Raw genomic sequence first — 27,401 nt, forward strand, 5'->3', positions numbered from 1 at the left:
AGCTACTTTGCTGCATCCTAATCGAGTTTCTTACCCTTGTCATCATGCTCCGCTTTTCACTGCAGGAGGCACAATGACACAGTGATGTTGAGAGAATGTACGATGTGGCTCTAGCTCCAGCGGGAGATGGGAGAGATAGCTGACGGCGTTATAATCATTAACATAATTAAAGTAATTTGAATGAAGTAACATGGAATCGTTGGAGTAGCTAGTTTTTAGCTAGCAGTTTTTTCACCGTCCCGATTCTAGAAAAATGTCAACTACAGGTCATAACTATTGACCAGCTGTTCAATGGAGCAAAAGAGCTGTCTCTGGGTGATGCTACAAGAGGATATCTCTCAAGGTAAAACATTTTCTACAACACATTGAACCTCATTCATTGTCAAACCTTCCTCCATCCATCTCTCTTTCTTTTGTTTCTCAGAGCGGCAGAGTGATTTTCAGAGGGCAACTGCAGTGGAAATCACCCTGACAGAGCTCTACCTGTTGATTTATGATATACGTTTAGTTATTTATTGGCTAATCATCGCAGGCTGCTGAGAGCAGGTTAGAGTACACCTCCCGAGACAACTGGGCGAGCCTCGAATAAAGAGATGAAGGGGCAGGACTGTTGCCACACTTATTCTGTGAATAACCGAGAGTTTGGGGGATACTTCTTTAAAGGTTAAACAATTAATCTTCAACTAATGGAAGAAAAGAAGATCATATAAAGAAGTAGTTTGACGTTTTGGGAAATAAACATATTTTCTTTCGTGCTGAGTTGGCAAGATTGATACCTCTCTCCTGTCTGTGTGGTGAACATGAAGCTCCAGCCAGCAGCCTGTTAGCTTGGCTTAGCACAAAGACTGGAAACACAGGGAAACCGCTAGACCGGCTCTGTCTTAAACTAATAAAATACACTACACAGCTCACAAATAACACAATATATTGTGTTTGTTTATTTTAACTGCACAGACATAAGAGTGATGTCATTCATCGTGCATTGCCAAATTTCAAACTGTGGCTTTAAGTGGCCAATGCTTGAACGGCACACAGTAACAGATGCACAACAGCCATCCACACTGCAGTGAAAACATTTTTAGCTGAGACCAAACAGGAATTTTCTGCACCAAAGAAGACCACTCCCAGGTTTAAATGTAGCACTGCAGCCAAATAACTGACAGACAGGTTTGGGGGGGGGGGGGGGGGGCTGTGCAGTACTGAGCACAGATTAATCCATGTCTGACGGAAAGCTGGTACAGTGTATATTGATAAGGAGCTTATCCTCTTGTCGGTGTGTGTAAAGGCACATCTGCAGAGCCTATTGATTAAGAGACTCCTCTTGCTATCATGTGTTCTCACTCTAGAGACCCGTTCCAATGAATAGTAACACTAGAGACAATAATAACTCCATCACCGCTTCATTGGTGTCTTTATGCAACTAATTTGTATGCACGCCAGTACTCTGTACACTTTTTCCAAGTGACATCCTCAGTCCCCCGCTTTGCAAAAATTCCTATTGAAAGCAGGAAAACACTACCCCTGTCCAATTACTGTCTCACTAATGTCTTTAAGTGCTACATTTTTGCAAAGGATGACAAAAAGAATCAAAAATGTTTTTTAAACATTGATAACATAATAGAGCAAAATTCTTGTTCCGTTGTTAAAGATACAATTATAGTCCTGTTGCGCCGAGAGAATTTAAAATTGTTCCTAAGAACTTCAAGTCGCTGTGTTCCGGGAATTACTTTATTTGCTAAAGCTAATACTACAAGATATGAAACTTGTTGAAACAAGTTGAAAAAGGAGCAACAAGGGAAGCGGAGAGAAAGATAAATAAGGCAGAGTAATGGAAGGGCACAGGGAGTGTAAGAGAGAAACGAGGTTGGAGCCAAAACATGTGAAGTCATTTATTATATTTCAACATTTATCTCTGCGAGAGAGAGCCGAGTTATCAGAAGGACTAAATTGAAAGACATTCAAGCGTGCAGTAGGAGTCAGTAAGAGGGACACTGAAGACCAAACTCTCTCAGTATTCCAGGATTAGCCTATATGTAATGCAAGAAGGGCCTTTCATATGCATACAGTATATGCACATACAGTATATGCACCACACACATCCACACATGCAATCACATACATATCATATGTACATACAGTATATGCACCACACACATACACACAATTGTACTCACATACATATGCACAAGTACAAATAGCTCAAACATTGACATGCAAACGCAATTAAACGCAAGCCACAACAGTGCAGAAGAAGTGCCAACCTGACAGCAGGACTTTGATCATTTTAATTAGAGTAATATGGCTGACTCATCCACGAATATAATTTGAAGGAAAGGGAGGTTCGTTCTCCTGCCTTAAAACCTCTTTTAGACTGTGACTACAGTTAGAGGATACGACTACTTTACATATGCCGTAGTGCAAAAGGGCAAAGCACTTATGCAAATGTGTTTGTAGAGACAAACTGTGCTGATGAGATACTTTTGTATTATGTCTTTTATTAAATGGCTCCAACTTATTCTACTTGTAAATGTATGTGATTTAAATGTGTGTAATAGGCTGGCTCCTGCAGGAGCCAGGAATTGCATTAATCTGCATGCAATATTAAGTTTGTCTGAAACTTGTTTGGCTCAGGGAGCTGAGCTCTTGTAAGGGATTATAACAGGGTATTAATAATAAGATCCATGGAAAGCAAAACAATGAAATGTTCTTTTTCTGTTTCAAAAAAATTAGCATTTGGGCAAGCTAATTACCATAGTATAATTATACAGTCATGCTGAATAAATGAATATGATCCAGTGAATGTACCCAAACAGTATATTTGCAGACATGTTCCTGTGTGTGTCCTTGTTGTGTATCTGTTGGAAGAAAAACATATTTACTCTTGATTAAGTACTGTTCTACTGTAAAATTAATAATCATATATTATGTTTCATTCATAATAAGTAGTATTAAAAGGCCAGTGATTTTTCATTGAACTCCCTCCCATGTTAATATCTACACACCAACTTTGTGTCTCTCCTGATAAGTCATGAGACAGCAGGTGTCAATATGTCATTTGTCAGATGACTAGGAAGAGCTCATGATAAAGCCATAAACACGTCATGTGTGCCTTTGTGTATTGATAAACATGTGTATTTAATATGATAGCGTTTGGCTGATTCTTTGAGCAGTCTAGGATATGCAGTTTGCCTGTCACGTTGTACTTCTGATTTTGCTCCTTTTCCTCAGAATACATGTACTTGGTTTAATGATTTTACTCTGAGGTGTCTCGTGAATCTTTCTATCAGTATAATAATAACAGTATGCGTCTAATAAGACTTTGTTTGAGACATGTTTGGGTAAATGTGTCTGCTGTCTTGCTGTTTGTACGTGTGATTCTGAGATGAGAAGAAAATGGAGACAACCACACGGATGAAAGTGGAAGTGAAGAAGGAAAGAAGAGGATAAAAAGAGTATTTCTTGGTCCACAATAAAAGGCAGTATGTTTACCGAGGACAACAATCACGTTGGACTGCAATTCTTCGACACATCAAAACCACCTTTCATTACACAAGCCTTTGAAAACATAATGGTCATCCTGCTACTCCCTAAAGAGAAAATCCATGCCTAAACATAAACCACAGACGGGATGGAGAGGCTGGAAGGTACAGTGAAGGGCTTAAGTACACAGCAGCACATGCTCTGTTTTCAATTTATACCTTTGGATGAAAATATGTTATCCATCTCTCACACTGCTAAAATGTATACACTCTCATTATAATGTCACTTATAATGCCAACAATGTGATCAAATATATTAAAGTAAGTACATTGTAAATTGTCATCTATAAAATGTTTGTAAAGCCTGCTTAATATTCATAGAATTGCTAAGTTGTTGTTGAAGATCTACTCCACTAAAAGTTCAACCTTACATTATCTCTTTCTCCTATAATTCCCTCAGGACTGCATTGTTTTGCCATAAATGTTTTTAAAGAAATGTAATTGCTTATCATTTTTGTTACCTTGTTCACCCTCCCAGACTGCAGGCAGGTTAAAATCACAATAACGTGCTCACATTGATCCACCTCTTATATAAAGCATAAATATCCACAGTATAAACTGAGTATTCACTTGTAAAGTCTACTGACTTTGCTTTTATAGTTACTGTTTGACACAGTTTGATCTAAAACTAAAATGAACTAGACTGCTGAAAAAGAAGAAGAAGAAATCGATAAGAAGCAGCGGGCTGGTAGAAGTTTAGTCATATAGAGCAACAGCTCTCAAATTATTCCACGAGAGGTCCATTTTCAAAACAGCTCCTCTCCAGATCAAACATGGTGCTATCTTCCGTGGTGAACGAGCAGAACTGGTTTCAGCCGAACAAAATGGAAACCTGCTGAGCTACATTTTGCAGGAACCTGTGAAAAGTTTGGAAACGTGAAAATAAATATTATATAAAAATGAAGATGTCCAGACTGAAAAAAAGACCGAATCCAAGAAAAGAATGTGTTAACCTTCAAATGACTAACAAAGAATATTAAGTCGCGTCCTGGGAGTTAAAATACAGAGATCCTGAAGTAACATTATCATTCATCATAAATGATAAGTCAAATGAATTTACGCCTGAAGCTAGACTTCTCTGTGATTTACAATAACAAAAAGGTTGAGTCTCACCTTGTTTTCAAAGAATAACAATTACAACTCTTTCAAACGCACCTGCAAGGAATTTTATGTCAGGGTTGAAAAAGGATAAGTATCACATTAAAATATCTGCTGTGGAGTTCATTAAAATACCATCTGCTCACCCAAAAAAAAAAAAAAAACATCACAAAGATTCACGACAGAGCAGAATTTCTCTCCAGGGAACTGTAAAAAAAAAAGTAAGATTCAGTAATCTGGCAACAGTGATGCATGATTATGCATGCTGATAGGCTGATAGGACGGAAACAAGCAGTCAAACTGCAATAAGTGGTGAATCCAGGCAGAGCGAAGCGCGACAACCAGCCGGCATCACACACTCACAAACTCATACATGAAGAACCGAAGGAGAGCGTAAGAGGACTCAGAGTCGAGGAGAGCAATTGCAAACATGAATACTAACAAAGTTAGAAAAGAACAGAGTAGCACATTAAGAACATGATTCATTACACAAGAACGTATATATGGCTCCAGCACAATGGCTGCCTACATTTGTTATAATCAGCTTTTAGAAACATACTGAAGTTAGGTGCTTCCGTTACGAGCATTTTGCGTTTCTGATCCCGTTTGCTGCATTTACACCTTGTCATGCTTTCTCAGCAAAACTTTCCGTTTAAATGTTCATGGCCTCTTCATGCATTTAGAGCGTCGCCTTGTTCACAGGAAGTGATGAGATGGAGCGGAGGAGAATTTGTGGATGAGAAATTTTGGCAAATTGAAGGGGGACCGTTTGGATTAGAGTGAAGCATGGTAAATGTAAAGGATCACGCAGAGCACGAAGTACACATATTTAAATGAACTAAATATGAGAGACCGAAGGAGAATCCCCACAGATTTAATCATCAACGTCTGCATTTATTCTTTAAGCTCTTCCTGAATTTATGAAGGTAAATATGTTGCAAAATGAAAGAGGTCGTAGACTCGATGACAGAAATTGTAGAAAACAATGTGAGAAGTTGTAAAGCAAAAATCTGAACTTGCATTAAAGTTTCACTTGCATGAAATATTCACACACACAAGCAGAATGTGAAGTCACCGAATGAAAGAAAAAACTAAGAGCTTCGAGAAGCAATCTGAGATTTCCAGTGACGCACGAGTCAGTGAAAAATATGAACCAATCAGATATGAGTTAGCTTGAACATTTTGTCAACGTGTTGGTGTGAGTGTTCCCATAAACCATACGCATAAGAACAGTGAAGCGGTTTAAGCCACAGTGAGATGACAAATATTTTACAGCAAAGTAATTCACATTCAAAGTCATAACAGAGTCACAAAACCATTTGTCTTAATGTGAAAAAAAAGATGTAATTTACACCCAGTGAAATGTTTTTATTATGTTAGCGCCATATTTGTGCACCAGAAGGTGTAAATAAAACAATGCATCAATTCTATAATATAATAATCTAATATAAACACATTTCTGAATAATCATACCCTTCAACCTCTACCATGCATAAGAACAACTTTACTGTTCTTATTATATTTTTCATGGGAACACTCACACCAACATGTGGACAAAAATGTTATGGCTGTATTATTTAATAATTGGCTTCTTCTCCATAACTGAGACCCCTTTTTTATATCAAACTAAAATTGAAAAATACGTTAGAACTGCTCTCATATAATGATTTACCTGCTTAAAATGTGCAGATTGATCGCTGAAAGCTAGAAGTTAGGGCTGGAACTCTGGCGGAAGGGAAACCACTTAAGGATTAGAAAGATAGTGTTGGTCTTTTTTCACAGAAATCAAAGATGACTGAATCCCATCTAGCTGCTTTGATTTCAGGTTCGTGATAGTATGCACGTCGGCTGAATGCCACTCACCGGGACGTTTGAAAAGAACGGCGGCATCTCCAGGGTTGTAACTAGAAAGTAAAACGTTTCCTACTATGACAAGTCAAAATGTCTGCTGAGAGAAAGGTCTATTGAAGAGGACTCTGAATTACAGACTACCCAGAATGCCTCAAAGTGGGCAATCGAGGAAAAATGTGAACTACAGTAAACAAATCCAAACTGGATTTAAGCAGTTTGACCTCATCTGAGTGATAACTGAGCGTGTTTCTATAATGACCACCTGGTGGCGTACTCTTCACAGGGCAGCAGGACTAGGCCCACTGAATGATGGGTAAGGAGGGTCATCCTGAGCACCAGATCTGAAAGCTGGCGGTCTAAAACTCCCTGCACCTCTGATCCTGATTTACATGGTGGGATTACATCCCGCCTCTGTTTAATTGCATTACACCAGATTACACGACCATATTACAAATTGGTATGGCGGGAGAAGATGAACACTGTACGGTTCAGCTGATAGGGATCAGAGGGAGCAAGCTTCATGATTAATACGATGGGATATTTTTGCATTCAACAGACTACATCTTTTATCCATACTTTTTTTTTTTTAATGCTCAAACAAGATGATTCAAACGATTTTAACACAAAATAAATGAAACCGATTATACAGTATAAATATGCGGTACATTGAAGAGAATACGAGAGGAAAGGTTCTCACCCTGAGGGCCGCAACCCTAAAGTCAAGAAAAAATAAATATGGTAAACAGAATTAGTCTGGGAAGTGTTTTTTGCATTACATCGCCTGTACTGGTGATATAATTTGCCTCAGAATAGATTGTATTGAGTGTGTTTGTGCGAGTCAAAGACACACAGGTTTCTGATGAGGGATTTCCGGCATGTCGGAGGGGAGATAAAAAGTCACAGAACTCATCAAAAATCCACCAAGCCTGAAGCACATTGGACAACACCTCGCTGTTGTTGAATCACAAATGCAAACTACGCTATCTGTATAAAGGTGCATCCCATTAAGGCTTTACACACCAGGGTCGTGACGAATAAAAAAAAACACAAACATTTGGAATATTTGCAATTAAAACTAACCACATGATGCTAATTTGACGAAGTTGCAGCACTTTTGCCGCTAACAGAGCCCGCCTGCGTTACAATATCCATACTAACACGTTATTTTGGATGTCAGAAAAATATTTAGTATGTCCCCATACAGAGTACATTAAATGCCGTATGCCAAAAAAACAGGATGGTCTACTGCGTTCTGTCACATTTTGGAGTATGCAAGCCAGCAGCTGTTCTGGTTATTCTGACCCACAATAATCTGTACAGCGGACATATGAGGAGGAGGGTCAAAGTTCAACTTGCAATGTTATGACTCAGTTGAATGCATAATGCATGTGACAGTACGTACTTTGTAAAGGCAACTGCAGCATGTACTAAACGTAAAAAGACAAAGTATGTGTCTGTACAATATAGTGAATATGTTGAATATGTCTGTTCTGCATAACATGCTTGGTTGATGCCTTTATTTGCTAAACAAACGATTTGAAATGTATTTCTTCTTTTTTTATGTAAAAAAAAAATAAAAATAGGATGCCACTTTTTTTGCTGAGTAATATTCCCGTCCTGTGGGAAAGTACTCAATAGTTCAAAAAGATATAGTGATGTGCGAGTAAGAAAAATAGATAATAATAGGTAATCCTTCCGGATGAAGGAACGTCGCAAGGATTTCACAACAGGAAAAGTTTTTAGGGAAACATTGAAGAGCTCCAGTGAAACTATCAGCGGCCAACTGAAGGTGCAGGGGTGCAATCAAAAACCTGGAAGTGTGTACTGCTTGACAAAAAAAAAAGGTGTGTCAAGCAGCTCTGGGCCCGATGCCCGCCTGCCCCAAGTCTTCAGAACGATTGCTTCTGGCAGAGAATCAGATACAAAGGAGAGTCATTTATATTTCCTATAACACCACACAAGCTGTGGAAGCAGGGAGCATTTAAATCTCGTCTAAGGTCAGCAGGGAACTCAATGGCTTTGATAAGCAGCATCCCATCTTTGATTTGACTCTCTTCTCGCCTCCGCAGAAATCCTGCCTCTGATGCGCGTTGTGCACAAGGTTTTAAAGTAAACAAGGTGGACGACGGCGAATAACTGTAACCAGGATCAGTGTTTAAGATTACGGTAAGAAAAGGCACAACAATGTCGCCGCACGACACGTTAACGTCTTTTCTCATGTCGTCTGTGAACACAGAAGCGGGTGTTTTCTCATGAATTATTCAAGTTTTAGTTTTTTGGCGGCAGAACCGCAAGGAAGCTCACCTAAGGCTGGATGCTAAATAATGGACTAATAGAGCAGTTTTCTTCAAAGCAGTAGAGACTACAAGGCGGGTTCACAAATCTCCTGTGAAAATCTCTCCATGAACTTTAAGCTTTCTGTGGTTGAAGGAGAAAAGCACAGGACACGAAGCCAACTCGAGACACTTCTCCACATCAGCCAGACACAAACAAGCCCACAGCAGAAGAGCTGCAGAGAGCACACAAACAGCCCGTCACTCAAGAGGAAATGAACGGGGAGGGAGGCCTTTCCATATCACCCAAACTCCCTTAGAAATTGAGGTGAACACCTTTGCTCAGCAGAAAGATGCGAGTACTGATCCGGATCAGCTTTGTGACAGTGCTCAGGGTTTCCATAGAAACATGCTCCCCCCCCCGCCCCCCACCCTCGAATACGCCACCTTAAACATCTTGAACAGCATCAACAGATGGGTTCTGGAAAAGAGTGATCAAGTGTCACAATCTGGCATTCATCATTTCATCTCACGGGGCCATATTGTCATCTCTAAAAATATCCACAGTGAAGGTTTGAAACCTCCTTTATTTACAGGAATAGCATTCGTTTGATCGGATTAGAGATTACCGGGTGTGTATAATAACGTGATGAGCTCTGGGAACACAGAAACAAACGTGTCTGTCTCGTGGCATTTGCAAGACAATTTTTATCTACCATTCCATATCAGGAAATATATATCTACAGACATTATATCCTGCACTCAGGTTTGTCTTATCATCAGCTGTGACAGACGTGTTTTGAAATCTTCTCTGCAGTCAGCTCCCATGCAGTCAGTTGAATGCGTACTCATTAATCTTTCTTGGTTCCCCTGGTATTTCTGAGTGGGTAGAAATGTGAAAACCGGTGAGAGATGACTACTGACTGAAACTGCAGTTGTTTAAAAAAAAAAAAAAAAAAGGAACCCAGCCCTTTGAAGTCCAGCCCACTTCACTCACACTGTAAAACAAAGGATGTAACATCGAAATACAGTCAAAGGATTAGGGATGGCCGGATTTCCATACAATAGGGTAAAAAATCTGCCTCAAAATAAGGCATGAGATGAAAGTTGGTTTCTCTGTGTTCAAACAGCCAAAGATACTTACAGAACAAAGACGGCTGCCTATAAGGAGGATCTCACAAATGATAACCATCATCTCCTCCGGCACGGAGACTCAAAATGGATGAATAGAAATAACAGAAATCATGGATCGATAGACGGATGGGGCTACCATACAATCCTCAGACCACCGTTGTCCTCTTTTTCTGACTATACATCTGTCTTTCAACATCTCTCTGTGTAAAATAGTTTGAATCTCATTATTTCCCAGATCTGAACTGATTCCTTTTCTTACTAACAACTGAAAGACAACTCAAAAACATTTTGTCCAGAATTGCATAGACCAACTTTCTATTCTGCTTGTGGTTTCTGACCTGCACAGCTGAGTGTTGATATGAAGGTGGCATTTTCTTCTCACTCTGAGAGAGTGGATCAGATCAGAGCAAAATGCATTTTGAAAGAATTATTGCAAGCAATGTCTTCTCTGTCACACGATCATCAGGCGGCCATTGTAGCCCCGCTAACTCCTAAACCAAAGTAGTTAATGCAGTGCAACGTTCCACCACATCAATTCACAGCTTCCACACCCTCTGAAATGCATTTGATTAGTCACCCCGGCACAGCATCGGGGACATAAATAATTCATCTGTGCAAATGACAAATGAGGCAATCAATTCTGGGACAGCATTCAAAGAGAAACTATTCAAATCCCCTCTAAATTAATTTTCTGCCTTTTTGTGGCCGAGGACTTGAAATTTGAATGCTGAATTAATCAGACAATGTATTTAACCTGATTTTCACAAACTAAACAGTTTGGTGTCAGAAAATGTTTTCAGAAGATATACACACAGTAACGAAGGGTCACGGTTTCTAGACTGACGGTAAGTTTTGGACCAGCAGTAAAAGTCTTCCCCCTGGAACTACGGACATCTGAGCCTGAACTGCACACGGCCAGACCTTAAGAAAAGAGAAGAAGAGGAGGGCTGAGGTAATTTCATATTCCATCTGACAGCAGGAACACTACTCTGAATGCAAAATCCTTTGGACGAGGCGAGCCCCTCGATGTGAGATGAGATCACACTTGACTTTGACCTCTGAGATTGGAGAACAAAGAAATCTGATGCATAACCGGCCAAAAATTATTTGGTCTGTGTGGTGTCTGAGTGATGTTAGGGAGCCTGAGAACTCAATCTTGCTGCTCTGATAAGGTGAATAAAGTCAAAAGACTAGTGTTGTAGTGTTGCATCTGAACACAGTTACTAAACATTGATCCTTTCAAACGTTATTGTATCTAATCAAGGTTAATCAATCAATGACTGAAGTTTGAAATAAACAGACAGCTGTATAATCGGCTTTTGTGTTGTTTCTTTGAAATCTGAATGATATTATATACAACAAGAAAAGGCAATGTTGTATGTGTGCTTGTTGCTGAAAATGTACAATTCACACAAGTTGAAGTGGCAGTTGAAATTAATTACTGAAAGAAGTTGACAAGGCCGTTTGAAAGGATGGGCTGAGAGAAGTTGAAGATTCAGTTATAGCCCGAGTTTCAAGTTAAGAATTACAAATCCTCCATATTAAAGATCAAAATACCTTGTTTGCCTACTCGCTCTAGCTACGGTTAAGGTGTGGTTAGGCTTGGGCAGAAGAAACGGACACATCTTTGTTACGGTTATAATAATAACCACGTGGTGGCGGTTAGGGAGGGATCACGCTGGTGTTTTTTTTCACTTTGATTTACTTATTTCATTTTGTACAAAGTTTAACAACAGTAGGACATTTCTATTCAGCTTTTAAGGAATTAACGTCACTTAGCTGGATCTGATATGAACTGCTCTAACCCCAGTTATCTGTGCAACAACTAATTATAACCTGACATGAGTCTTAAACCACAACTGAGCAGGTGTTACACAATAATGGGTACTGTTCACAAAGAAGGGAAACAGCATCCGCCTGATCCAATGAAACATCTGTCAGAATCCAGACACTTCCAGTTTGGGACACATAATCTTTCTATTGGATGTGGCTGTAGCCTCAGAGTAAACAAACATATCACTCTAGCAACTGTCAGTCAGATGTCAGCACCCCCTGCTGATCGGTTACGTCCTCTGACAGTTCAGAGCAACAAGCCCCATCTGACAGAGGCCTGCTCTCTGTAATCCTTCAAAGAAAGAAACCTGTGAACACGTAAAGGTTGTGGATGTACCGTCTGACACAAACAAGGCCAAAATGCAGAGAAATCTGTCACGCTGACGGGTCTGAGCGCTTCACTTGACACTGAACTACCGGCAAACTTTTTTTGCGCAACTTCTCGGGGAGATAATCGACACTTCATCCGCGGCCGAGTTTCCCACTCATCCATCACCTCCCAAAGCTTTGTTCCTGACTAACAGAAAAGACTGACTTCAGGCCAACAATCGTTCACTCCAGCTTGCATACAACTGAGCTGAGGTGAAAGCAATGGCCTTTTGCTGAATTACCTTCCCCTTTAATCAATGACACAGCGACAGAGAAAATATCTCCAAGAGAGTGGAGGAGGAACTCCGTATCCATCATGCACATCCACGATGCAGCTAATGGATGACCCAAATACATCACTATGTCAGATTCACCTGACATCTTGAAAAATGTTTTTTAAAAAAAAGGAAATAAAAGACAAATTGAAACAACAATAAATGGACGCACAGAAGCCAGACGGAAGGATTTTACTACTTTGGTAAAAAAAAAAAAAAAAAAATTAAAAAATGCTTAGCAAATAAAAGTTGTTCATATTCAGAGCATTTATAAAAGCAACAAACAACTATTGATAATTATAGATTGTCTGCACTGTTAGGGCTGATAGCTGCGAGACCCCAGCTCAGCTGTTGACAGACGTATGGAGGAAAAAGATATGCTCGGAGTTTCACACAAACCATTGGAAGTAATTCTAAGGAAACTACAGCAAGGACTATTGCACAGAAACAAGCATTTACCTCCGTGGATCCTGAGGATCACCAGGGAAAAAGTTTGCCAAAACTTTCACAGAGGTTGTGCTGGAGGCAAATCTTTTATTTAAGTTCGGGGATGAACTCAATGTGGTTTTGACCTCGGGCCAAAGTTACACTGACGTGCCGAGGGCAAAAGAGACGCGACAGTCCATCTCTGTTTTTTCTGTCTTCATTGGAGAGTTTGAATAATAATGTGCGATGGAGTGAGAGGAATAATGGGTGAGTGTAAACTTACAGTCAACAACATGGGTCAAGCATGGAAAAGAGGCAGTCAAAGTTGTTTTGGGGGATTTTTGAAAGACTGATGGCTCCTCTCAACCCCTGAGAAGGTTTTGACCAGACAACAAAATTTCTGTTTAAATCATTACTTTTTAATTTAGATTCGTGCTTTAATCATTAAAGTAAGTGTTTGTTTACTGTACATAATTTTCCCAACATTAATTGGGTTTCAAAGCCTTCTGTGCACTGCCAGCAAAGACCACAATTTCTTTTTTTTTTACATAATAACCTAAAATAAATTTAAAAAATTGAATGATTTGCTGTATAGAAATGATGAATGAAAATATGATATGACTATTTTTTTCTTTATTTTTTTCTTTCTTATAACTGAACAAATAACAAAGTATAATGCACATATATTTATGATATTACCCAGTCAGGGTAGAATGAATGCAAATGTAATGTAAAATGTAGCATGATTAGTTTGTTTTTTTTCAATTGATTGTTTCCATCAAATTGGATGTTTGCAGGGTTTGAGTTAATAGATGGAAAACGTTCATTTGTTGTATGCATGACATTATAAGAACAACTCATTAATTTACTCATCTGATTGTTGGGTAAAGGTTGACACAGCAACCAAAACCACCGACAACAACCCGAAACCATCCAATTCCTAGTGAGCCTCACTCGACCACACTAAGCAAGGCAGAAGGTTTTCCTTCAATTGCCTCCTTGTATAAAAATAAAAACCTCTGTCTTAATCAGAAGGACAAGCATGCACTGAGTGACCTTTGACCTTGAGAGGGGCGAGGCTGTACCTGCGCATCCACGAGCAGGCGTCTCATCAGAGTCATGGACTTCCTCAAGGTGTCTCTCTCTCCAGGAATGAAGGCCTTGTCCTCGTGAGCCAGGCCACAAGGTCTGGTCACCATGAACTGGACAATCTGGTCGTTCAGGCTGTTGAGAGACTGGACCGCTGCAACAAAAGAAAGGAGGAAGGGAAAATGTAATGAAAACACATGACAGCTGATCTACACTTTTTTTCTACTGTCTTGTTGGGTGAGGAGTTCAAAAGACGCTTTCCTCTCCCCAAGTGTCATTTCCTGGATTAAACTTGTGTGATCTGAGACAAGTCCTACATCCACTGCTACAGTCGAGCGGCCTCCATTGTTCTCCTCTTCAGAATAATCCCTCTTTTGGACAAGCGGGGCATCATTAGGCTAAATCCATTGCCAAGACACAGAAACTCACACTCAATCCATTGGGTAATCCATTTTTTTATGGAGAGACCCGGAATTAAAGTCTATTCTGTTTGGTTTGTTCGGTCAGCGGCTACATCAACACAACGTGGAGCTCTTTGGTCATTGGTCACAGCCTGTGGGTGGTAATATAAAAATGTCTGATCAATACTGAAAAAAAGATCTGTCTCAAAACGCCAGCAGTGGGGAAGCAGGAGCATTTTGTCAGAGCTGCCCAGCGGACGAGGAAACATAGTCGCTAACGTACATTACATGAGCATCACAGCTCAGGCTGCAGCTTACAGTTATCGACACAATCATGAGCCGCGGCCCGCTCCAAGAATTACTCAGCACATGAAGACAAGCACAGACGTTTATCTTACATCTATTAGATATCAACAATAGCAAGTTTGTGATGGATCGATTGAAACCTGCATTCATACGTGGTAAACACACTGAGCGCATGCTCACTTTTGCAGAAGTAATTTCAAAGTAATCAGAAGCATTCACATTCAACCTGTGGAAATCTGTCAATGATCGAGACTAACTGTAAGACACAAATTAGTGTGATCAAAGAAACCATAATGGTCGGTTCAATCTTTGAGAGAAGTATATTAAATGATGTCTAAGATATCTAGAATATTTCCATCTGATGAGGTCGTATGATATGATTGTCAGTCAAATTATTTTTCCAACTTTAAAACTACTGGTGGGTCTTCAAAAGGTTGAACTGTATGTTAAGGGTTTTTAATTGTTTAGATAGATGATGTTTTTAGTTTTTTATTTTCTCTGACTAACAGTGAAAAACCCAAAACATATTCAACAGAGAAAAGCAGAAAATCCTCCTATTTGAGGAAGAACTGAAAAGAGCTCATTTTTGTCATGTTTAGGTGATAAAAACCCAAATAAATACGTTGTTGATTCAGTGAACTTTCGTGTCAACATCAGTGTCTTCTGGAATAGCATTTGTGAAGGAGGTCAGGACACTTGCTCCAAGCCGAGCATCACTTTCTCACACACACACACAAACACGCACACACGCACACACGCACACACACACACACACACACACACACAAGGCTCAGAGGTCAATTTGGGGCGAGAGTGACGGAGCGACTGAGGCAATGTGTGACTCAGTGACGACAGTCAAGGTCGGCTTTTCAGCAGAATGATCAAAGATTTATGGCCACACCCTCCAGCATTTCTCTTGAACTGCGATAGCGTGCAGAAAGAGGCATGTTTACGAGCACACAGCGGCCCTGCAGGAAGCGCGGCATACATCAACTCATCGCAAAGCAGGCGGAGGGAGGAAATAAAAATGTTTACGAGAGAGGTCAACGATTGGATTCTAATTTCACATTCAACATTTACAAAGTGTACCTCTCTGCCCCAAAGACGGCCAATACGTCAGGGCACTCTGGTGCTGAAAATGACACGGTGTCAAACTCTAAGAACAAACACACCCTCTTCTCCTTTCTGCTCCACTTTCAATTTATATATTGAATACGTCCTGTCACACACTGATATATGATGAAGAAGGCAGGTGGCTTTCGGGAAAAGCAATGCTACTTTGCCGACCCAGAATGTCAACATGCTATATCACAATCAATATGCCATGAAGCTCCAGAAAGAGAGAGAGAGAGAGAGAGAGAGAGAGAGAGAGAGAGAGAGAGAGAGAGAGAGAGAGAGAGAGAGAGAGAGGTGTGACAGAAGCAACATGTGATTCTCTGTTAAATCTTTAGTAATTGATTGTTGCTTCCTCGTGAAATTACAACACATGTTGAAACTCCAGGCAGCTGATCAACGTCTGACAGTATTTTAGAAATTAAAGTACACGTGCACCTCTCCATCACCACAACCTGCAGGTTTCAGATTTTCCGGTTGGCTCAAACCAGACGAAGCAGCAGCACAAGCCTCTGAGAATATGTAAGTGAGACGTCAAACCATGTTTTCACATCACTGATCAGATACAATCAGTGAGTGTAAGTATTCAAAATGGCCGGGTGAAGCAGAAGAAGAGTTCAGGAGAGGAATATTGATGAAAGAAAAGAAAATTATTGAGAAATACTTACTTACATCCCTCTGGAGTCCAGGTACATTTTTGCTAACTCTTTTATGTATAAACTTTTAGCACCATGCATGGACTCCAGAGGCTATTAAAGTTCCTAAATCGTATATGAAATGTTATTGAAATATTATTATAGTAGTAGTACATGCAGTTTAACCATCTACACACAAATATAACACAGACATGAAAGAAATACAACTATGATACATATTTACATTTAAATATATACAATTCTATGTACTGCGTCTGTGAGACACTGCAAAAATAAAATGATTAAAGGTTTGAAAAATGTCTTTCAAAACTTTTTTATGGTCGACAGGCATAAATAAGACACTTTAAACTGCTTCTATCAGCTTTTCGCTACATTACTTATAATTAACGTTGCAAAGTGTATTCACACATGAATTGAGATTGCTGTATGATTGTAAAAAAAAAATGTCTCTATTACTGTGTATTTCCCACATTTCATTAAAAAGATGTGCAGCTACAAGATTACCTACGCTCGGTCTGTTCTTCACACATATATTTTTTTTAACGTAAAGATGTACAATTATTTAAATCAGAGGGATATTGTGTTTTTTGTGAAGCACCCTCCCACACACAGGTGGCTCAGCGCTGCTGGTGACTGTGAGATGTGGACAGCTCATTACAATCTTGGCCCTCAAGAACAAAACAACATCAACAAGGAACTCTAATGAGGCTTGTTGGGGGTTTTGTCAGGCTGCACAGACCTTGTGAAAGGAGAATATAATGCACATATGAAAAATAGAAGAAAAAACAGGTCACTCATGAAATGCAATTTCTTCTCTGGGAAAAAATATCCAGATCCAGTTTGTTAGATACAAGGGACTTTTTTTTCTCCTTTTTTAATGCAGAAGTGGTGGAATACAGTAAAATATATCTGAATGAACCCAGCCAGCTGTCCCACCAGGAAGTATGATGAGAAAAATATTAAAATGACTCTTTTGCTTCTGCTCGCTTTGGGGACTGCCTGTTACAGCCAGAATCACAGAAGCCAAGCAGCCTTTGCCAAGGCAATTTGAGGAAGCTCCAAAACTTCACACTTCGAGCCCAAAAGAGCGAGAGTCGGATGAAAGGATGGGAGAGTCTGCGAGACTGAGGCAATCCCAAGAGAGGGATAGTGTGTGTGTGTGAGAGAGAGAGAGAGAGAGAAAGAGAGACAGAGACAGAGAGAGAGAGTAATTAAATTACACCGATGCCAGATAAATACACCATACAAATCATGTTGGACACAAAAGTCTGTATTAACCAACAGTATGAAAACAGCACAGCAAATTTTTATTTTGAAGCTTTTAAAAACATGCCACTGAAAAGCTCACTGCATATGTGAAATGTGGGGATTTGGACAGACCAATTATAGCTCTGCAAAGTTTGCCTAAATTAATTGCATCCCTCTTACATCCGACAGCATCAACACCAGTCTGTAATTGTGCCGTTTGCCTCATTGTTCTGCATCACTGTCTGCAGCAGGATCAGATCCACACGCTGATGGCCTGTGAGCTGCGATTTCCCCAAGAAATTAGATACTTTGCCCTAAAGGTATACTACTCTACTGTGCATCGCACGCATGCTAAAGCAAGTTCCGCAAATAATTTGTATCCTTATGTAAAGCACACGCGCCACCCTTCGCTACAATGTCACGCTTCCACAAAATGCATTTGATCCTTTCCCTCTGGCGAGTGTCCACTAATTTCGGATGCAGAGCAGATGGAAGCTTTTGTGTGTGACGAGCTTTGTCTGCCTTCATGGGTAAAGCTGGGAATATGTGAACATGGAGTGTATAATTGTGACAGTGGATTTAGAGCGATTGATCTCAGTGGAAAACAAACTACATGGGTTCTGGATGTCTTTGTGCCGTTGTGTTTCCCCAGAACTGTAGCTATGAGAAATCAGAGAATCTGTCCCAAAACAATCAGGCAGGGACGAGCTGAGGCAGACTGCCATGCGTCTTTTCTCCGTGCAGCAAACGAGAGCATCCTTTGAATCCCCATTTTAGTCTCATTCCCACAGTTCACACACAAAGCAACAAGCATGTTTTGGCTTTTTTTTAAAATACTGAACTGTATCTGATTGGATCAGTTCTGCATCCAAACACTTAACTCAATTATATCAGCTAAGAAGAATATCACACATGCCTATTGTGCATGTGTTGTGCGCCACTTTACTGCATGGAAAGTGAGCAAGCAGAATATGGATTTATGTACAATAGCCTTTGCGTTTGTGTTACTAATAGGTTTATCAAGAGTATCATCAAATTGGTCAATTCATCACTTTCACCACTGAATCTTTGCAATCGCTAGCAATCCATCTTGCAGTTGTTGAAATATTTCTGCCTGGACCAAAGAGACTGACTAACAATTAATACCTTTGCCAAAAAAAATGCACATGGAAAAAGACAAATATTCTGGAATACTTTCAATTGTACATTTCTCTGCATCATTTGACTGGATAATCATAATCCATATTCTATCATAAAAGCCATGTTTCTGTTCATGGATGTTGTTTTGGGAACCATTTTGTATTACGGAAGACATCGTATTGTCTGCATGCAGAGTGGAAATACGTCAAACGTCTTTAGTTTTTCTATAGGGCTGGGAAATATGTTGATATAAGACTAGATATTGTTGTAATATTTCGTAATTGTCTATTTCTGCTTGTACTGCCTGCTTTACAATTAAGTGATGTCATTTCCTGAACTTGCCAGACTGTTTTTGTTACGGTTTGGGTTTTTCTGGGTTCTTGTTTTATTTTGTAGTTTGACCTCTGTGTCTCCGCACTTCCTGCCCCTGTATGCCTTGTTTCTGATTGTGCGTGCGTGTGTCTCCTGATTGTCTTCACCTGTGCTGCCCTGATTGATTCCACCTGTCTCGTTATCTCGCCTCCCGACCCTTTGTCGAGTTGTACTGCGTGTTTACTGTGTGTGCGCCTGTGGTCTTGTTCCGTGTCACTGGATTTCTGTTTTTTTGAGGCTCTTGCTGTTTTTTTGGAAAGAATAAAGTTCCTTTCCTTCAACAGTCGTCTGAATTTGGGTCCACTCTGGAGCCTCCCGTGACAGTTTTAACTGAAGTAAGAGTTGCCTGAACCTCTTAGTCATTATACCCATATTACTGATGATTATGTAGAAACAATCTCATTGTTTGAATAGTGTGTTCAAGTATGAATAGTCAACTCTATGATATAGATTTGGTCAACAATAGAGTAATATTGAACAATATAGTATTCGCTCACTTTGAATTTGTTAGTGGGATAAGAAAAGAGAAGACAAAATTAATGTTTACATTGTAATTTCCTGTCACAATATAAAACGTGTTTTCTGTATTTAAAAAGTACAAATGTAGGAGGATAGCAAGTATCATCCATCTTTCAAGTGGTTAGGTGCTTAAAAACATTGGTATCAATCCCTGCTGAAGGCGTTGATCACCGTTACTGTGATCACGATAAGTGGTTTCCACTGAACCTCATTTGCTCTCCAACAGTTTGTTTATTTTCTTGTCTGCTGGTTGTTAACAGTAAGAAAGTTAATAACCTCATCAGCTACCCAGAAAACCTGCTCTCCCTTCAGATCTCTGCACCGACGTGTCACCAAGAAACACTGAATCTAAATGTATAATAGACCACAGCGGAAATACCTTCCTCACGTTTTCTTTTACACATTCCAAAACTGTTTTTGCAGCCAAAATCAAGGCTTCAATGAACCTTCCTGCCTTAAGTCTGTTAACATATAAACGCACAGTAATTTATTTCGCGTTTACAATTCCCGAGCATACTAATTAAATCCAAGACAGACTTGCATATAAATTAAAACAACTCAAGGGAACACTACTGGCAAAATTAAGTACGAAAGGTTTTCAAACCACCACAGACACTGTGCAATATGTAGCTTTGTAAGATTGCAGTTCGGCAGAAGACTGTTGGTGACTGAAAAAAACACATGATGGTGTAATGTTGAAACAGCAAAGGATCCACCCAACGTGGCACTTTTGTCTAAAAATGTCATTGTATTGAACCGCCATAAGATCGTGAGACTTGTCAGAAGCAAGTTAAAGAGTTTTGATAATTAAAGCACCAGAGGCAAAGAGTTTTTTTTTTAATTAACTTTTAGTTCCATGAATTGGTTCAAGCTTCAAAACTAAACTCCAGTTTGAAATGAAGGCTGATGTTTTATCTTATATTTTGGTCTCTAAGCCAAAATTGAGATGTTCTCCACCTTTTAGAAAGCTTCTCCAGAGCCACACAGACAATATCATACAAATGTTTCCATACTGTTACTCATCCTGGTAAGTATATGGGAGCATGCAGACAGCGTTATCCACATTCTTTTGGCCATGTCGTAAAGATGAGCACAGACTATTCTCACATGAATCACAAATCGTTATGATGCAATTTGTGATTTGCATATCTGAAAATATCAGCCACAGGCTAATAGATCAAACTCTCCACTCTGCACATTAACCTTGAAGCTTTCACTCGCATCAGTCTGCAGCATTATCTTTCAAGGCATCTTTGCAAAATCTCTAATACACAAATATATAAGTTTCCCTTTCATGTGTGAGCTGAGGCGAAACCCCTCGAGGCCCGTTGGGATGCATCTCACTCTGTCATCCAGCTCTCTGGTTTGGAGGCAGGAACTGCAGGAGGGATTTCATTTTGCCCACAGCAACATTGCCACCACCTGGTAGCTTGGATACATGCTGCAATAAAAATGTACCTATCGTAGATGTCTGACTGACGGCGACTTAAACAGCTGCAAGTGAAGCAGTGACAGAGACGGGCAACTATATCGACCCATCACAACATCTGCCACTGCCTGCACCAAGTGAGCTCATTCAAGTTTTTTTGCAGAGAAGCAGAAAAATCACACTTTTAAAAGACAAATTGTCTTAAATCATGAATTATTACCAATGAATAATTCATGTTAATTTTACAATCACACAACTCCACAAATTCCAATTTTATAACAATCAAAATTTAATTTAATCTCAATTACAACAGTCAATTCTGTTTTCCTCAAAACCTGTTAGTGATGTATAATTCAAACACGGTCGTTAACAGTCAAGAGAAAGTCAGGGTGCCTCCCTTAAGTGCCCTCCTCTGATTTCACATAACTTTGATCCGTGTGCCACCTAGTGAGAAGTACAAGAGATCAGCGCAGAGCGATCCAGGTTTCTCTTTCTTCCTTTGAGTCAAAGACTTTAGAAAAACAAATCTCAGGAGGGGCGCTGAACCGCCGGCTGAACATAAAAGCCTTCGATGGCCCTTTGATAATCTGCCTGAGGCCTCCTCGTCGACACCTAATGAAACCACTCGGAGAGGATTGTGGCTCTCGCTAAATTTCTCCAATCACACACACACAGAAAATTAATTTACAGAAACGGAGCAGCTCTCCTTTACACCAGGTGTAATAGTGTGTAAAATATAAAAAAATGGAAAGTAACTGTCTACTCTTACAGAAAGGCCAGGGTTCAAGAGACCGCCTTCTCAAATGATTTAAATAGATTCTGTGGGTTAAAGGTTAATTAATGTTCGCATAAGTCTTTTGTCAAAGTTTAATTCAATTTCCGAGCAGAAGCAAGCGAATGCAGCACAGAAAGGAGGAAAATCCTTTCACAGCTGTGTATAAGTGAAAGGGAAAAAAATCCACCCCTGGATCTTCTTACATAATAGTTTGTTGTTGTTCGCTGCAATGTACGACTCAGTTTTAATTCATCTCATTGGTGGACCCACTTTACTGCTAACTCATTTATTGCAAACTGCCTCCTCGTCATCAGTCAGTAACTTCAATGTTTCTCAAACTCTCTTCGATAAGAACCAGCGTGAACACGGTGCATTGAGAAACGTGTCGGTGGAGGAATGTAGCATAAGTGACAGCCACGGCAACAGAGAGCGACAGAAACTCGCATCTGCATTGTGTTCTTTCAAGACTATTGTTGGAGAGAAGCAGAAACCTTTTCCTCGGGTCTAAACCAACAGCAGCTACTAAAACAAAAATACTGCTTGTCTGATGTAGCTGTGCAGCCAATATCTAAATATGTCACTGTCTACATATGAGACATATATAAGTTATATGACATATGTAGAGACATATACCGCACAAACTGGACCCAGGAAAGCAAAGGTGCTTATAGCTGTTTTCAGCAGCAACAACAAATGAACTTCACGAGAAACTTTGAAGATACAACTGACAAAGAGCAGAGAAGACATCTCTGCATCAGCTGAGATAAGGAGAGGAAATAAGGATCCTCTCGTCTTCTCACAGAGTTGGGGGTAAACACAGCTTGTTAGAGCAGACCTGTGTGAGCTCAAACGTGACATTTCAAAATCCAGAGGCTGCACGCCGGAGTGCCTTTTGGAGAGCCGAGGCTACAAGCGGCACTGGTGACAAGGCTGCAGCCAATTAGGATGGTTTGAGAGCGAGTGTCTGTACCTGTCTTTCAGGGCAGATGAAAGTGGGTCAGAGTTGCAGCGTATCTTTGTACCGGAGCACACCGGCAGGTAGCGCGCAACATACAAACTTCAAATGAGAAAGATGGGGATTAAACAGCTGAACTTCAAATTCACTGAAATATGGGGTGACGGTTGTGAATCCATTATCATTATCAACCACTTTGATGCTCAAAATTCACTTTCAGGGCAGGCTTCTAATAGTAGATGAGCCAATCAGAGTTCAGGCTGCAGGTTTTACCACTATCATTTATTAACACATTTCTGTGAAGGTAAACAACTGGAGTTCAAAGGCACATCAATTTAACATTTTAGCAAGTTAGACATTACTGTGGGGAGAAAACTGTTGCCGCCATATTTCGTGAGTTTTTTTTTTTCCACTTCCCTCTCACATCAAACGTTGGAAGCTGTGTCGGAAAGGAGAGAGCTAAGCGCTGTTTAATGATGCCCAGCATGTCTCTCCAAGTGCTCGTCTGTGAAGGACAGCTCAGACCATGATGACATCAGAGTTGTGATGCAAAAACCACTTGACATAATTGCTGGTCGGACACAGTTGTGAACCAGGACGGAGCCTTTGCCTCTGACATATAGTCTGTGTTCAGGGTCTCTGATCTCAGCCCTGTCCACAACACACACAAGAGAGGGTATAATAACGTGACAAATGTATGCCAAAAGTACATGCTATGTTAGGATCCATTCATTTTACTTTGTCTCAAAGTTGGTCCACAAAAAGAAAGATATTTGAAGATGAGTATGAAGCCCATTGTTCACAGTTTCCTCAAATCTACAGAGATAAATGAACAAAATGTAACAAAACAAACACATGAATGTATATTTTAAATGTTTCTTTCCACTAATCTGAAAAAATACAATGAGATAATCTGTAGTTGCTTTATTTAATAAATGTATTTGATGGATGTTAAAAAAGTTGCCGATAAACAATTTTATGGAAATGTGTTTTGTTTCCTGCGCTTATTTTAATTGTACTGATGCACGGGTCATTTGGAAACAGATGGCACCCGGTTAATTATCTTATGTAGAAACGGAAAAAAATGAATTTATCAAGTTGCTAATTGGCATACTTAATTACTAAAACATTCACTTTCAACAAAAAATGTTTTTGTTGCCCCCATTATGTAGAGCCCTACTCCACCAGTAGTATTTATCATTATTTTGGCCTGTATAGACTTGCTTCGTTAGCATAATATGTACATGTGCATAAAGGTCGGATTAGCCAGTCCTGTGGCTTCACTGTATTTCATATTCCCAGTAATGAGGAAGGGAGGTACCATTTTTTTGCACTATAGTGTGTGTTTAGATTGCCAAGTAGAAGATATTTTTATCCTGCTAGTTTATTCTGGTGGCTAAAAGAGCAGAGGTGAAGAATGTGGAGCAGTGATGCTGTGCCCAACAGGTGCTGCAACGCTTTAATACATTATAATGAGAATGGCCTGTCATTCACACAGTAATTCTGAATACTTTTATCAGTCTGAGAAGGAAGCAAGAGGTAATCACTAAGCTTAAAGAAGCATCCTTACAGCGCTGCAGACTGATGTAGAATTCACCAGAGACTGGCATAAGAGCATTAACTGTTTGACATTGGACCTCAGTGAGGCATTGGCTCGGGAGAGTTTGGCGTCAGAAACAAATCCTCAAACAAAAACTCGCAGCTAACGTAATGTAACATGACAAACTATTGACTCTACACTGCATTAAGACGGACTTGAATACAACGCAGGCATTGAGCCTGTTAACACGGTGGTGGTTGGCTGGTTGTCACACACTGATGGACATACAGACATCTGCAGATTTACAAAAACTAATTTTTCTTGTAAAGTCGCTCCTACAGAATGATGGCGTCTCTTCAGGGAGTTTCACAATGAGCCTTTTCTGAGGAAGAGTCGTTAATTATGAGCTTCCGTTGATTCGATGGCCTGAGTGATGCCGCCACTTGAATTAATTCAACTCCTGTCTGACATGCACACACTGAACACATCTGAAGAAACTCTCGGAATTTCCTATATTGGTAGCATGTACAGTCAAGTATATCTGATTTAGTGCGTAGGTTCAAACGTAGCTCTGCTCATTAGCTTTTCCACTGTCAAAACATCACTGAACGTTGTGTGCTTAAGCAAGATATGTGCTTCTCTTTCTTCGCTGTAATTCATAGAAATAACCCGTGACAATCTTTTTTCTGTATTTCAATTATCAATGGAAACAAATGGCTACATTTCAACAAGAAAATTAATACGTCCATACTTTCTGGTCACACGCAGCCAGTCAATCCAACTGAAAGTCTCGATCTTTCATTGTACCATGAACGTGCACAGTGTGCACCGTCACTCCCATCCGTGCACGGCGGCGTGCCCTGCATGTTAAGGAGAAGCACCCGGGAGAATAGGCTATATTTCATCACCACAGGAGCGCTCGCACTAACTATTGATGCAAATTTATACAGAGCACGGCAGATTCTTTCTTTCTGCTCCCTGCATCACAGTGCTGTAGTGCAGTGAGGGATGAGAAGTGGGATGTCTGATGGAATATGATACTATTTACAGTCACTCTGAGCTGTATAAGAAAGATTCTGCTTTTTTCAGCTCAGGTAGCTCATGTTAGCTGCAGCAAGGTGACAGTTTTGCAGCTCAGCCTTTGAAATTAATTTTTAAAAAATGTAAGTTCTCTGTAAGCCCCCCCCCCCCGGCCCCACTCGCCCCTCCTTCTCCCCCCTCTTTTGTCTGCTCTGTGGTGTATTGTAGGAGATGATGAACACTGGTGTTTGGGGAAAACAGCTCAGCATGTGCCTGTATAGCTCTGAACAGTGTAACTAGAAGGTGTATTGCGGGCACAGGGAGAAAAAGAGGCCAGCAGTACTGGGCATGGAGAGGCAGTTATGCAGAGTCAGCAAACACTCAGGTGGAGGGTTCAATGATGCAGAAAACACGGCGGGAACGTTAACAGCACACTGGAAGCTGCTCTCAAGGTGTATGGTTTCATTAAGAACATCCTTCATCTGGGCAGCGAGAGTGTTTTACACGGGTAGGAAAGTTGAACATTCACTCAAACTAACGCCACACATGTAATTTACCCAATTGCACAAACCTCAGAAATACACACTCGTCATCAAACAGACGCCAACACGAGCAGGATTACCCCCCCGCCCTCCATCCCCTGTAATAACTGCTGTTGTTCATACCTTAAAACTCTCCCAGCAACTCGGTGTACACAGCCGATCGAGCAGTGGCAAATTTAGCTGCTTTAAATTGGAGGAGATGAGTGACTATTAAATCCGGGAGATGTGTTCACGGAGCGCACAGGATTCAGCTTATGTGCATCGACTTAACATTTTGCAATAACCTCACTTTTCTGTGTGTGTGTGTGTGTGTGTGTGTGTGTGTGTGTGTGTGTGTGTGTGTGTGTGTGTGTGTGTGTGTGTCAGAGATAGAGAAAGAAAGGAGAGGGAGATTAGCAGAAAAGGGAGGCACAACACTTCAAGTGCGAGAAGTTACTACAATCCTTTGGAACAATGCAGCAATGAAAGGAATGCCTGAATGTCTTCAATAAATCCAGGAGCTCGAATAAAACACTTTGTGTTTGGTGGTGGGCTGCAGCAACAAATTGTCATTTGTGGAACAGGATAGGATCCGGCAACCGTCAGGTCAAACTTTGTTTTGCAAAAGGAAGTGAAGCATTGTGTCTTCACCCTATTCAGAAATATAACACATGAATAGATACACTGAGACTGAGAGTTAATGTCTCTTCGTGTTGGAAGCAGTAGATACCAGTGAACAGCATGCACAAATATCGATGAACGTTATTATGAACGCATCATTTGTTTACCTAGATTTTTATAATTAAAGAAAAAAGGGGATTATCATTGCATGTAATTCATAATGCCTCATGAATCTTTCTCATAATCTGGAATTGTTGGTCCAGACTGAAACAACTACTGGATAGATTGCCATGAAATTCTGTAGAAATACAAAACCTGCCAAACTAATATGATTCCCATTAGCTGTACTTTGTGTTCAGTGTTTAATGTTACATGCTAACACTTTAGAGTGAAACGGTGAAAGCAGGTAAGTAGCATGCTAAACATCAGCATGTTAGGACGGTCATTGAAAATATGTTATCTTGCTGACGTTAGCGTTTAAATCAAAGCACCACTGTGTCTAAGTTCAGCCTCACGGCGCTGCTGACATGGCTCAAGAACAATGGCTTCTTGACGCCTCCTGTCAACCCGGTTTCACATTTATCATCCGTTTTAAAGCTCTGTGGGTGTGTGTAGGTGCAAACTATAAACTATTCCTGCTTTGATTCCAGCTAAGGACGGCCTTCCCTATGTGTGTTGTTTATTTCGACGGGCTAATTAAAAAACAAAATTGATCAACTAAGTACAAAATGCGAGAATATAAAACATGCGTTGGTAACAAAGTCCCTTCTCGGTAGTCTTCCCATCAGACTGTGTTTATCACAGCACCCACAGTCAGAGTGTGTTAGGAGGTCCAACATGCAGCACATGTATCATAGTCTAGCCGAGCATCTGTCTCAGTTCATGAAGCTCAACATCT

The 27,401-nt window shown here is 40.2% G+C and overlaps 1 protein-coding gene across 1 annotated transcript in view; it reads right to left on the minus strand.

The window, feature by feature from the left end:
• LOC137796759 (kazrin-like) overlaps nt 1–27,401 on the minus strand; it is a 96,072-nt gene that overhangs the window by 63,828 nt on the left and 4,843 nt on the right. The window contains exon 2 of the mRNA XM_068594865.1: nt 13,884–14,041. Within this exon, the coding sequence (XP_068450966.1) occupies nt 13,884–14,041 (158 nt within the window). The remainder of the gene's footprint in view (nt 1–13,883; nt 14,042–27,401) is intronic.

Source organism: Clinocottus analis, unplaced genomic scaffold (genome assembly GCF_023055335.1).
Source record: "Clinocottus analis isolate CAN_PGR_092001 unplaced genomic scaffold, fCliAna1.0.p SCAF_3, whole genome shotgun sequence".
Taxonomy (NCBI): Eukaryota; Metazoa; Chordata; class Actinopteri; order Perciformes; family Cottidae; genus Clinocottus; species Clinocottus analis.